Source organism: Egretta garzetta, unplaced genomic scaffold, assembly GCF_000687185.1.
Source record: "Egretta garzetta isolate BGI_Z169 unplaced genomic scaffold, ASM68718v1 scaffold56, whole genome shotgun sequence".
In the NCBI taxonomy this organism is placed as follows: Eukaryota; Metazoa; Chordata; class Aves; order Pelecaniformes; family Ardeidae; genus Egretta; species Egretta garzetta.
In genome coordinates, this window is record NW_009260182.1 from 6,438,632 (window position 1) to 6,452,953 (window position 14,322).

A 14,322-nucleotide genomic window follows, 5' to 3' on the forward strand; every position below is an offset into this window, starting at 1 on the left:
TGGGTAATTCTTGATATCACATTTACAGAAACTCAGCAACTGATAATTCAGTTTGTCTAGAGAGCATATGAAACTAACTAGCAATGTTATGTACTTGAAAGCTTCCTAAATACTCTGAAAAGAATCTTCTGATGCAAACATTAATCAAAACATAGGTTCCCTGGGTAATAGTACTTTCAGTCTGCCAAGAAATAATTGAGCAAAGTCTCTAAATGTGACATTCCTTCTCTATCGATCTAGAAGGTTTAGAAATAAGGATGGTAATCAAAGAAAAGAAGATGCAAGTGCTGCAGTAGCTGACCCGCAGTACGCCTTTGCTATAAAAGTCAGGTTTCTGTATTTGCTGCTGAGGGTCCAGTCAGTTGGTAAGTAAAGGATCACTGTTAGGGAGACACAGGAATTCATTCATGTCAAGGCCAACATAGACTATTCTGCAATATATGCAAGCACATCTTGGCTAACTGAAATAACCCAGCAAACTCAGAGGTACCTTGCTCTGCTGTATTTACAAGCTTCTCACATCTTCAGGAGAGGAAGCTTTCTACATGGTATGAAACCCGCTCCTTCAGCTGAAACTGGCCTTAGCAAAATTTGCACTACAGCTGCTGCTCAGCACTTCAGTCTTTCAACAGATGAAGATTTAGGCACCTTAGCACTGAAACATAGGAATAACAGATTGCTAAGAAAAGGTGATTCTGAAGTGCAAGAACAACATTGTACAATGTTATATGGACAGTAAAATAGTCTCTATATATTCTGCACAGCCTTTCCTCAGAAAAATAATCTACCCTCAGAGTTAGGGATGTGAGGGGTTTTATTTTAAAAATTTAATTAATGCTATCTCCCATCAGAATTCAATGGGAGGCTCAATTATCAATTCAACATAAGATTCTGTCTTACAAAAAGTGTGGTCACTACAACCACATGCCAGCGCTCCATTTAAGAAAACGTACCTTGGTAAGGTTTGTGATCGTGAGCGTGGGTAAGGGTCAGTTCTTCCGAGTTATATGATGTTTAACTGGCCTCGTTCGTGTAAGGAAAGAGGAGACTCTAACAAGAATATTATGCAAATCACGATGACTGAAAATTGCCTGAGAGATAGTCCCTCTCAGTTGCTTTTCTGTTTCTGTAAGAAGCAAAGGAGAAAAGATTTTATCTTTTTTCTCCTAGACCTACTTATTTGAGCAAGTAGGACCTACTGCACTGTGCTCTGTAAAACAAATCAGTTGGATCCTTACAATTATCTGGATGCTTTTAGGTAAAGAGTGTTCACCTCATTCTATTTTACCTGCAGATCTCATGGCCCTGACGTGTTCGGGAAGCAAGCTCTTTGAACAGGATCCTCCTCCTTTAGGAGACTTGGGATCCCAGATTAAATCAGCTGCTTCTATTTTCAGCTCTCTTCTCCAGGTAGGTGACCAGCCTTCAGTGGGTACTGGCAGCTGTTTGGTTTGTGAGCTGTCTCAGAGGCTACTAGCCTTTTTAGGCACATCTTCATTTTCAGCCGTGCGCCTGCAAAATGCTGTGACAAATTCCTGTAAAACTTACCATACAAAACTTTAATGCATTTCTCAAGGTAATTTCCCATGTCTTCTTGAGGGAAGAAAAGTAGATTTGTGTAATTCTGTCATCACATTTGGTGCTAAATCTAGCAACTTATATTTATTCAGGATGGTTAAATGTAATAGCAGTAGGAATTTAGTGAGCACTTTGCTTATTTCTTCAGGCATCTTGTGCATGGATGCTCCTGCCTCAGCTGAACAGAGGCATCTGATTCAAACAGTGCATCACCCCCAAGTGCCAACAACAAAGTTCTATCCATTTAACCAAATTGTTAAACCCATGTAACTGCGAGACAAGCCTTGTAGGACAACAAAGATTTCTCAAGTGTTAATCAACCTAGCTGTGGTTTAAATATTTGGAGAGTTAATGTTGACGCCTCAGTATAGTTGTGCTGAATTGCAGAGTCTCCTTCTTAGTCTTGCTGAGCTAATGAAATGGTAAACCTGAAGCAAAGGAGCTTTCCTCCAGTGTGTTTGGTTACTGGTTCTAAAAAAACACAGAGTGTTCAGTAGTCTGAACAGTACACGTGTCCGCTCTTAAACAGGTCTCCATCCCGCAATCGGATGTCGTAATCCTACTTTATCTCCAGCAAGCCTGTACGTGCAAGCGGGGAGGGGGAAAATAGTAAGAAAGGAACTAACCTTTAGAAGCATGGTTTCTTCTTTGCATACAGCTCAGTTTTAAGCAGAGCAGATTAGTTAAACTGCAAAGAGGGATTTGTTGTTTGAAGGGGTTTTGGTTTGCTTTCGAGAAGAAAGTAAGAGACAAGTACAAACTTTTAAAGTGGTTTCAGCTGAGTTGTCCAATTACATTGCCACGGTGAATCTCTCCCACACTCCCTATCTTCACAGTGAGGAGGACCCACTGTCTGGGCCAGCACATCAGGCATACATGACAGCAAGCCCCTGCATGATCTCTTCTCGTGGAAACCTTTGACAGGTACCTGCTGCTGGCTCCTGCACCCCAGGGCTGGCATGGGCTGGGAATCTCAGCATGCTCAGGAAACGCTTCCCAGCAGGATTAATTTGCTGCAATTTTAATTCCTGCCCATGTGTTTCTTCTGTTGGGCAGCAACTGAACATGAGCCCAGAATTGAGTTACACCTGCTTGCAGCTCAGCCCTTTGAGCCACAGCTGTCCTGATGTCTGTACGAAGGCCGGCACAGACATAAACACATAGGAGAAACAAAGCTTTTTGCTTGGCTGACATCAGAGCAACACAGCTTCACAGCTTCTTTTTGGTAAAGCTGATCCAAAGCAGTCGTTTCTTCCTTTCAAGGCTAGTTTTGAAAAGCTGTTAAAAGAAAGGTGCCTTTTATTTCTGTTAGAATGTGTGGGATTTGAAAAGCAGGGAGGGGAAGATCAAGTGGTGCACTGGGGTTTGTTTGAATTTGTCCTGCTCCTGGCCTCCATCAGCACCTCTTAAATCCAAGGGGTTTTCTAAACAAAATGACTCTAGCTGGATCATCCACGTACTTAAACATCCATTTTGATGGCTCTACTTCCTCTTTTCCCTTTTGCACATAAACACAATCTCATAGAAACCTCCTCCCAACGCTAGGTACCCACTCTAGACATGCCAGTTGAAGAGTGGCTCAGCACTCAGCCCAGCAACCCACGGTTGTCTGAGCAGTAAACTGTCTTCCTCCGTTAGAAGGAGGAAATTGTGTACAAGTAAGAATTTTTTTTAATGTCAGTGGTGATACCTGAATGCCCACCTTCCTCCCTCCTAATAAATACGGTAGCTATCCTAGGTAGAAAACTGCATGAAGTAAAGCCCAATTTTCTCCTGATTCATATTTCATTTTCAAAATCCAAAGCCAGCTATCCTACAGCTGGCAATCTAAAATGAGCAAGCTGATGCCATGCACTCCTCCCAAGCCTCTTCACCACATGAATGCAGCAGTCAAGTGCTTTAACACAAAACACAAGACTTGACAGACTTGTAACCTTAACCACAGTTTCGACTTTGTTTCTTTCCCAGGCAGTACTACAGAAGAGCATTGCAGAACTGACTTGGTGAAACACTGCCCACTGACATGTGAAAGGCCATTCTGAAATGCCTGCACTCCACTTCCCCACCATTGATACGCATGCCATCCCTCAGCCATGGGCTCTCAGTTTTGCAAAAGCAAGAGAGGAAATGTAGGTAGGTGGAGAAAACCCCAAAGGCAGACATGAAGTGAGGGAGGTGTTAACCACAAGCAGCTCTTTCTTCAGTGAGTGCATGTCAGCTCCTGACAGCAGGCTGGAGTCAGTATGCACAAAAACTTAGACATTAATAATACTTGGAGTCTGCAGGCTTCAGCTACACCAAACCCCAGTCTAACCCTAATGACTTGGGAAAGTCAGTGCAGTAGCAGTGACCTTGCAAGGACCTGAACTATTTTTCAAACCAGACTTTTTATACAGCAATGCAGATTTCAGCAGTGGACAGGAGAACTGTGTTCTTGCATCGGTGGCTCATTCAAAGTGCATTTCCCTCCTCCTGCTTCTGCTTTTCCAGGGAGGGCTTTGATTCTTAGAGTGGTGACACATGAATCCTAGGCTGAAAGGAGACTAAATCATGCTGAACAAGTTTCTTCAAAGGTAGTATACAAAGATCAACTATAACAACAAATTATGAAGCTGATATATCAAATCCTGCTAAGTTTTAAGTGCACTGAGTTGATCTGCAGATACCCCTCACCATTGCATTTCATTGTAATGATAACAAACATGATGCTGACTTTGTAACATGCTTTAGCGTGCTCTAAAACCATTCTAAAAATAACATTAATACAAAAATTTAATTAGCTTAATTCAGTGCTGAAAAAAAATCCTGAACCCTGACGTTGGAACAGGTTCCTTTATTAAAAATAAGTCAGAGCCCCACACAGTCACAGTATAATCCATTTATTAGCATACCTTGTGAGCCATTGGTGTTGATCCAGGGGACACAATAGTTTTGGCACTTGACTGATTTCAGAGGTACTCAGCCCCTAGTTAATAGAAAGGGATTTTAATAGGACTGAGTGGGCTACTACACAAACAACTGTTTCTCCTTGATGCAGGAATTTAAATATTTTTCTGAAGTAAAAATACAGCCCAAGAGAAGTGCATTGGTCCAGGTCACAGTGCCTCGTTCCACAAGGAGCAGTCCCAAGTCAGTTACCACCAGAGCCCATCCTGTTCCCTCTAGCTGCAAGGAACTCCCAGAGAGTCTATCAGGATGGTGTTAAATACCACAGTGCAGTTCAACTCTCAAAAGCTTTCATCTGATTGCTGAATATACACATAAAAATCTGTCTTCAAGCGGTTGATGGATCACCGCAGCTTTTTTTTGGATGAAGAGACTTCAGGATATTGGCTTCAGAAAGGAAGGCAGACAGACAAAAGGCAGGCCAACCTCTCTTACCCCTGCGATAGCAAATATCCATGTACCTGGTTCCTCACCAATGCCTCCACTAATACCTTTGAGGAACTGATCTGTTGCTCTCTGCTACAAGGGTACAAAGATTACAAGGGTAATCAACATCCTGTCCAGGTTAATAAACAGCTGCCTGATTAATTACAGCATAGAACGTAATTCATAGAAATCACCAGAACAGTGTTCAGCTATGGGAAAAGGATAAATCTTTAATCCAGCTTCAGGTGGCCAAAGCCTGGAGTAGTGTCAAGATAGGGCTCAGAAGAGTACCAGTGCTGGCACTGCAGGTCAAGGAAGACACCAGCACTGGCTCAGCCATTGTAGGGAACTGGGGTATTCCCTCAGAGGGATACCTGGAACACTAATAGCCGCTCCTTAGACCCTTACCATAGCTACGTGTCTACTCCTGCCAATGCTCCCAGCCGGTAATAGTGACATTCCCTTTCTCACATAACCAGCATGTGCCACACTGCTTATGGGAATTTGTCTCACAGCATCCACGTGGCAGTGCAGCACTGGAAATGCTGCAAAGGACTGTGTCAGCCCTACAGGTACCTCAGCCAAGGCCAAGCTCTACACAGCTCTTCAGGCACTCCCTGCCCAGAGCTGCGTTACGCTCCCCAGACATTCCTACAGCAATCGCTCTGAGCTCCAAGGGGCTGCCTGAGACAAGGAGGGAATCAACCTTGGCCAGGTTTCATGCCATTGTAGCTAGGCTGCCACCAAGACTGCAATAGCAAGCTTAAAGCTAGCTCCAGCATACATACATAATAACATACAGTACTGAAATCACCTACAGCGTTGCCTACTATAGAAAACAATACCAAAAATAATCAGCAGATGGCACAGCCTCCCCTGGCAAATTGCATTCAGTTCTGGTTACCAAAGCTTAAAGATTCAGCAGAAAAAGAAGACAGACAGTCGGCATGTTATCAGATACCTAGACAGTTTGGGTTGAAGAGAGACAGAGAAGCCACAGTTTTAGAAAAGGGACTGTCTCTAGAGTAATGGACAACAGAGAATATAAAGCCAGGCCCCTTATTTCCTCTCACAGCTGAGAACACAAGGACAGATGGGATTCAATGAAAACAAAAGGCAATTAATCCAGGAACCGTAAAAAGAAATTATGTGCGATAGAGAATAAAATTATATTGGTTCTCATTGCCAGAAAACATTGAGGCTGAGAGCTTAGTTGGATTAAATAAGGGATTAAACGTTTATATTGAAGATGAAGGCTGGTTACATTAAATAGTTTTTTAAAAGTTAGGGATATAAACTCTCATGCTTTAGAAAAAGAAGAATCACAAAAGGATAGTGCGCAGTGTTTGTACAACACTCAGAGGACTGAGTATTTCTACTTCTATTTTTAATAACAATAGTAGTAAAGCAACTAATTAATTTAAATGGACCAAGAACAAAACTCCCCAAAAGGAAAGGCTATTAAAACTTGTTCAGTACAAACTCACATGTACTATCATTTGAAACATATGCTGCTGGCCAACATTAGGTACAAAATACAGTCCTAGGGTGGCTGAGTGCTGCCCATCCAACCAGGCAGTTCCAGTAAGCTTTAGTGGCAAAGCACGTGAGTTTGGTTTGGGCCACAGTCCCAGTTTAAACAGTAAAGAGCAATAGTGGTGTTCTGAAACAGGCTAGGACAACTGAGGAGAGTATTGCAGGCTTGCGTACAGTACCAGAAAGGTGTAAAATTAGGCGAAGAAGATCGGATACTTCTTTCCCTCTCCCTGGCTCATGGCAGGACTTACATGATGTTACTTGCAAGGATTCTCACAGCTTTCATGGTGACAAGGTCTAAAAGAAAGAAATATTTTGACCTAGAACATGGGGTTTTCAGAAGACAATGCCAGGCCTGTGTCTCACTCATGTTACATGGCAATTTATTCTAACTCCTGAATGGCAACCAGTTAAGTAGGCTTAGGGAAATAACCTCATAGCTTCAATCCTTTGGGTGTTTCTATGCCTGTTGGGGTTTTGGGTATAAGCTGAAAGATCAAACCAGGTTAAACTAGAGATGTGACAGCACCCATGGCGCAGAAACTCCATTTGAGCTGCTGTAGCATGCTGGCTTGGGGGAGGCTGAAGGTAAGAGCCATATCCCTCCATGTTTCCCAGACAGGTACTGTTGCTGCCAGTGTGGAACTTGGCATTTAATCCCCCACAAGACCAGAGGTCTGTAACATAATTGCCCTCGGTCCTCCTGTCATTTTAATTCCTGGTAGATAAGGAGCAGTCTGCAGCTTGCGTCTTAGGGACTCTCTGCCAGCAGCCGTAGGACAACACAGCCAGTGTGGAGCCAAGCACAGCCCTACCCAAGGATCAAGCCTGGCACTTCAAGCCGGGCTATCAGCACAAGCTACCCTGCAGACATTCAGCACTTGAAAGGAGGCATGAACAGATCAGATCTGTCTCAAAGGCCAGTTTGCAGGCATTCTGGCATTGCACGTTTTCAGGATTCTTGTAGTTTTTAAAATGAAGTTTCCATTGCAGTCCATTGCAGCATTGGTAACCCAACTGCCCTATAATCCCTGGAGAGGGTAAATGGAACTATTTAGTTTAGCATTCACACACAAAAATCAGCCATCTAGCCAGGTCAGCACCTTTACATTAATCTGCTTTATAGAAGACAAATTAAACCTTCAGGCAATCACTACTTATTGAATCCAAGGCAGTTTCTAGGACTCTGTCACCACTTACCCTGTAACATGGCATTGCTAATCCACAGGCTGTGCTTCGTCTTCTGTTCTTGCCTTGGTAACACCTAGGTACCGAACACCTCCATGCCTTGAGTGCAGACCCTCTGCACAGCAGGCCAGTGCCTGAGCCAGTCATTGCCCAGCCTACATGAGTGCAAGAGTGAACCCAAAACATGCACATCTGGCACACGTTCCTTGTGTCCCATTCTGTATTACTACTCCACATTTGGGTCCTTGGTTATACATCAAGTCTTACAGCCTCCGCTCCTGAGCAGACCTGCCTCCTCTCTGCCTTGTCTACACACAGAGAGAACACACTGTGCACTGCACAACTGTTAATGCACTTAGCCCTTATGTCTATTTTTATATTTTCCTACCTACTTGAGAATAATAAATTAACTTGCAAAAGTGATTAAGGCCTAAGAGGGAACTCTGTTCATTTGTTTGGATGAGAGGGAAGAAAGAAATTGAAGTATTCAACAACCCCTGCTTTCTCTCAGCATCACTTCTGTTCAGGCTGAGAACTACAGCTTGATGGCACTGCTTGCGTACCCTTGAGTTAAGCCAGTTTACTCCCACTGAGAGGAATGAAAAGAGAAATAGTGAAAAGAAGAGAAGAGAGGAAGCATAGCCCAGAGGCTGCAAGAATAGGACACACTTCGGGAAAGCGGGAAGCTGCTTTGCAGCACACTTACTGTTTTACACCTCAAGCAAATTACTCACTGCCTGTGTTTGTTCTGTATCTATACCCCAGGATTATTTCCATGTTTCACAGGAGAACTGTAACACAGAGATGTTAAAGATTAACATCACAAATAAAGAGCAGCTAATAACTACAGTGAATCAGGTACCAAGAGAAAGTCCCCATAGTGCTGTTAAATCATGACTCAATGCCTGAATGTTTGAGATTAACATTACATTTGGATGTAAAGAAAAATAATGTGTCAATTCAGCCTTTTGAAGTCACATTTTTAAGTTCTTTGTAGTAATCACGAGGGCAAGAAAGCTACTGTCTCTTAAAAATGAAGATTTACTCTCACACCAACAACTGATTTTAGGAGATTCTGCGTTAAGGGAGAAAAAAACAAACACAAAAGAACCACTATATGGAGAAAGCAGCAATAAAACCACAGCATCTGGCAGCTGGAAATGTGTGATACAGGATTACAGCAGGAGGAGCAAGCATCTCTTAGCAGGGACAGACACTTTGAAGGGATCATATGGGAACAGACATACTATTCAGAAGAGAGAAGGTTCCCCCTAGAGACATAACAGGGATGGAAAAAAACCCCAACTGTTGGCCTATTCCTCAGCTCAGGTCAAATCTTCCGATTCCTGGAATTGAAGAGAGCTGTTATGAAAAAATATCTGAAGATTTCCATTATGCCAGAGCCAGGCACCATCTTCCAAGCATCTCACATCTCCTTGCCGCTTTTTTCATTAGCGAACATAGAAAAATGTGAATAGATTTACAGAGGCAGGCCTCTCTCCACTTCTACCATTTCTGTGTGCCGGGGCAAAGGGACAAGTGTGATTGCATTACAGGACTCAGATAGTCAGAGCATTCTTACCGGTGTGCACCTGCTTCCTCTGCTCAGAGATTATGGACTAAAGTGAAACCAAAGACTTTAAAGAATCAGCCATATCTGGTTTTCTCCCAGTTCTAAGTTAACGTCATTTCCCAGTGTCCAATGACAAAACAAATCTCCATCAGTCACAGGTCAGAAGCCACAGCTTTCTGCTGCTGCAGGGCAAAAGGACCATACGCTGAAGTTTCTAGAACTCAGATGTTTTCATTTTAGCTTGGTCACTTTCTTGATCCAGGGCACGTATTTGCTGACCTTTGTGTACACACCGGGGGAGTCCTTCCGACCACAGCCGTAACCCCAGGAAGTGATCCCCAAAATGATCCAGCGTCCATTTGACCTCTGACACATGAGTGGCCCCCCACTGTCACCTTGGCAGCTGTCCACCCGCTTATCTTCAGAGAGGTTCCCAGCACAAATCATGCGGTTAGTGAACTTCTGCCCATAACGGACCTCACAGTCTTCCCGTGGGAGAAGAGGCACCACCCCCTGCAGCAGGGTTCTCGAATAGGACTTCCCTGCAACAGAACAGACTAGCCAGACCAATTCACGTACAGGCAACAGCAGCAACCTAGAGCAACGGTGCTCCACACAAAAACAGATGTATGTACATTTAATGTCAAGACTGCGGCACAGAAATAGGCCAAGCTCCGCATCTCTGAACCACTAGAACTTCAGAAAACAGTATTTCCAAGCCAGACCACAAAAAAGAGCTGTAAGATCAAAGAAATGGAGAAGAGGTTGGAAAAAGAAGTTAGATCAAAGGATGAGTCTTATTCCTGGTTCTGCCAATAAGTAACTTGAACCTTGTTCAATTTATTTCACCTCTCTGAGCCTCCATTTCCTCTGTAAGACAAGGACAGTGTTTTCTGAAGAGAAAAAATGCAGTAACATTTGTGAAGTGCTCAATCTCAGAGAAGTTTTGGAAGATGTTTCAGAGGCATCCAAATATTATTGAAAGGGAGTTCACTTCATCTTTGGCCAGATTTGCCTCTATTTGCTCAAATCTCTTTATTACCTCAGACTTGCTCAGAACATAAGGTTCCCGTGCTAGATTAGAGTATGACCTTTCTGTGCCCAAGGTTTACAGTAAGTTCACAAGGTAACTGCACCTCTCACTGGAAAAGCCAGGTTTGGTGCGTGGGAGGGATTCTAGCCATTAAGTCCCAGTACAGCTTAAGGGAGTTACGTGGCCAGGTTGCTCCTTGATCCTCCCCAGACACCCCGAAGTGACACATGCACCTGGCGCAACTCACTCCAAAGACAAATGTATATTTCCAGTTAAACACTTGGGGTAACAGCTGGGAAGGATGGGTAAGTCCAAAAATCAACAGACAAGCTCCTGGGGCTATTCGCCTTTTGGCAGCAAGTCTTTCTGAACATATGGCTTTGCTCCACTCACAGCAGCCCCAGAAAGGCCTCCTTGCCCCAAGCCCTGCATTGCATCTCTGAGCCCCAAATGGGGGATGGCTGGACAGCTGGTTATAAAGCTTTGTTTAGAGTTCAAAGCTGTCTCCAGACCTTCCTAATGCATGCATGTCAGGACTCGGCACCGAGTCCAGCATTTTAAAACATTGCCTTGAGACTGTTAAGTATTTAATAACTAATGCTTTCTAGAATATTCCCTGCTCCCTTTTACCAAGGAAGGTCCATAGCAACGCGCTGCAAGAGGACAGATACAGGCTGTCCCGAACCTAGTGCAGAAACCAGCCTCAGAACCCAGCTGCCCCTGCAGCAATATCCAGGGAGATTGAGCGAGGTAGTCTGAGAGAGATTCCTTCCACCTCTAAGCCCCCACTTTGCTATTACACTATCATGAAGAAGGCAGGAGGTCATGGAAACATGGGGCCTCCCATAGGCTTCATACACCAGCTCTGCACTGGCTGCTGCCTCAGGGGTCCGCTGTGGGCAAACACATGTGTAGAAGGGAGAAGAAAGAGAGGACTGTGGCCAGATGGCAGCGTTGCTCTCTCCCACAGCTTCAGAAGGATGGTATGGCAACCAAAACTGCCACCATGAGCAGGCTCAAGAAGCCTCAAAATCAGAAGAAAACACAGCGGCACAAAAATCACCTCACCTTGATGCCATGTGCTGGCACAGACAATAGCAGCAGGCCTTGAGCTGTGCAGACATAAATTAATGGCCCATGTAGGCTCCTGATCCTAGACTCCCCCACCTTTCTCGCTCCTCAAAGCCCCATCACTCACCTGTGTCTCCCCAGCCGGAGATGATGCAAGCTTGCCTGTTGATGTCAGACTTCTCTTTCCTGTCGGGCAAGCAGACAGGCAGAACGTGGTGATTGAAGGAGAGACAGTGCTCCTCTCTGCCCCGCATCCGGACCAGGGCAATGTCATTATCGTTGCTGCCAGCCCAGTAGTTCCTGTGGAGGACGATCCGCTCCACGGGCAGCTCCCTCTCAAACTCATCCTTCACACCGGTGTGGTAATCACCCACCCGCAGCAGGTAGCGCCGCACATCAACACCAAACCTGGAGAAAAAGACACTCAAAGTCTTGATACTCCTACTAAGAGAGAAACAGACTCACACAAGCCTCAGTTGCTATGAGACTGAACTATCTCCTCACAAACTGATGAAACAGTGCCAGCTACAGGACTGTGGGACCTCTTCAGCAGATGTGATAATGCCAACTGGGGTCAATGGGTATCCCATGCATAAGACTTTTTTTTTTTTTTCCCTATAGAAAAGGCTAAACCAGTTGCAAGGCATGTGACCATTGTGTTTACAGTTCCTTAAAGCACTGAAGAATGCCAAAATGCTGGTTCTCTTTAAGTTGTAAAACCTCAAAGTTAAGAGGGCAGGTGTAAGCAGTGAAGCATAAAGCAAGCCCGTACTGAGTCATCCCCATTAGTGCTCCAAGATCACGCGCACCACAACCTGAAGGTCTTGTTTTAGAAACTTTGCTCACATGGTTCCACGGGGCCAGGAGGATAGCCTTGTATGAGGTTATCTTGTTCATCTGCGAGTATCCCTTGGGGCTCCCCACTCACAAACGCACCTTTTGAAGCAGTGGGCTGCAGTCACTACCCAGCAGCTGCTGATCAGCGTTGCTCCACACAGTAGACGAGTATCTCGACGAAAACCCTTCAACCGTAGTGAGGCCTGCCATGGCCAACCGCCTCTGAAGAAGAAACAGAGGAATAATAGGCATCACACACAGAGGAGCTGTTTTCCTCTTTTCCCATCCAGTCTGCCCCATCTGGGGGCTCAGCTAGCATGCGTTTTCCCCTAGATGGGCCCACTGTTTCAAATCAAGTTCAAAAATCACCAGTGAATATGCGTGAATGTATTCAGCATTTGCCAGGCTATTTCCAGAGCCTGTAGGAAAGCTGGAACCAGTTCTGGCTTTCCCAGCAATTGCAGGGTAGTACCTGAGAGACTTGTTTCCACCTATGATCCTTTTCTTGCGACGGTGAAGCAGGCGCATCCCACACACACCAGATTCTGGACCTACACAGCAAAGTTAGAGCAGTTGGGCAGATATCTTCAGCTTAAGTATGAAGAATTGCTGTCACAGAGCCAAATACCATTCACCTTCCCTGGGGGCATTAATCCTCATGGTAGTTGGCTGCATTGTGTTGTGAATATGGAATTTATAGAAGATTTGATCCCACAGATTTCCTCAGTCTTGGTGGAGGTGCTTACCTCCAGTATCTGTAGTCTTATGCCAGGAGTGGGACCTCTACAGCTATTTCCTCAGTGCTCTAAACCCCAAAGTTTGCTCATAGTTACGGCTCTAAGGAAGGGTACGGTGACATGGCTGTGGGGAAGTTCTGCAGGCTCAGAGGCCTGACATGGGTGGAACTCCTCATTCTGGAGCACCCTGTGCTCCTAAGAAGAGAGAATGAAAATAAGGAAAAAGTAGGAGGTGCAGGACAGGACATGCTTATTTTGTAGGTGAAGTTTCAGCCAAAGAGAAGAACTACAGGGGAAAAGCATAAAAGCATGCAGAGATACTACAACTGGAGCCCCACATTTCTGCATAGAAGAAATGGACACATCACCTGTTCTTCTGATGTCTTGGACCTTCTCTTCCACATAGTCACAGATCACACCAGCATCCTCACTGTGCCAGCAGCTGTCAATCCCAGTGTGAGGCCTGACACACTGCCCCAGGGTGTGCTCCGTGCCACTGCATTCTACGTTGTCCAGATGGATGGGCCCCTGGCCTTCACCAAAATAAGCCATTGCCCTGGCTTTTGCTGTACCACTGCAATTAGAGAGAGGGTGGCTAATCTGCAATAAGCAGGAGGCAGGTGAATCTAATGCATCAGCACATTTTAAGATAAAAAAATATTTATGTGTCACTCCGCATACAGACAGTAGTGAGAATAGGACCCTACTCCCTCAAGCATATGCAGACATGCCAAAACTAAGAAATTAAGCCCCCAGATCCATGTCCAGACAGAAGCGATCCCTCTGAGAGCTGTTTCTATCTATAACATGCATGTACCAGAGCTCTTACCTGAATCCTAGTTGCCTGCAAACTACGGCAGCATCTCTGTCTGTCCAGCCATTATCACAGATGCTGCCCCACTGCCCATTCAGAAATACCTCAACCCGTCCCTCCTTGGTGCTTTCTCCATCTACCAGCCGCACAGGAGGCCCTGCAGCAGAAAACACATGGGTTCTAGAGGAGAAGAAAGAAAACTTGGGTTCTATAGAAGATGAATCCCAGATATCAGTAAGTTTAAAAAAAAGAAAAAAAAAAAAAAGAAAGAAAAAAAAAAAGAGCATTTCTATATGAAGACTAGAAGACTATGTCCCTTGTTTCACCTCTGTGCTGATTCAGAAGACTACATAAATATTAATTCATTTAATACATACTGGAAATCATTAGTGGATCATATTCTGAAAGCTGAATAAAGAGAACAAGAACAAAAGGAAAGTTATTAACTCTTGAGCCAAGAGTGAACAAGCTTAAACATGCCTTGGAAATAAACCCATTAAATTATAAAACTACTATATTATTCAAGGCAAGAGAAGAGTTCTACATCCAGAAAAAAAAAAAGTTGGATGCTGTCTATTTCAAT

The 14,322-nt window shown here is 44.4% G+C and overlaps 1 protein-coding gene across 1 annotated transcript in view; it reads right to left on the reverse strand.

The window, feature by feature from the left end:
* Nucleotides 1-1,141: 1,141 nt before the first annotated feature.
* LOC104129107 (neurotrypsin-like) overlaps nt 1,142-14,322 on the reverse strand; it is a 28,644-nt gene continuing 15,463 nt past the window's right edge. Inside the window, exons 12-18 of the mRNA XM_009641999.2 lie at nt 13,755-13,896; nt 13,294-13,499; nt 12,661-12,739; nt 12,288-12,410; nt 11,479-11,759; nt 4,470-9,789; nt 1,142-2,856 (exon numbers count right to left, since the gene is read on the reverse strand). Of these exons, the coding sequence (XP_009640294.1) occupies nt 9,479-9,789; nt 11,479-11,759; nt 12,288-12,410; nt 12,661-12,739; nt 13,294-13,499; nt 13,755-13,896 (1,142 nt within the window). The 3' untranslated portion in view covers nt 1,142-2,856; nt 4,470-9,478. The remainder of the gene's footprint in view (nt 2,857-4,469; nt 9,790-11,478; nt 11,760-12,287; nt 12,411-12,660; nt 12,740-13,293; nt 13,500-13,754; nt 13,897-14,322) is intronic.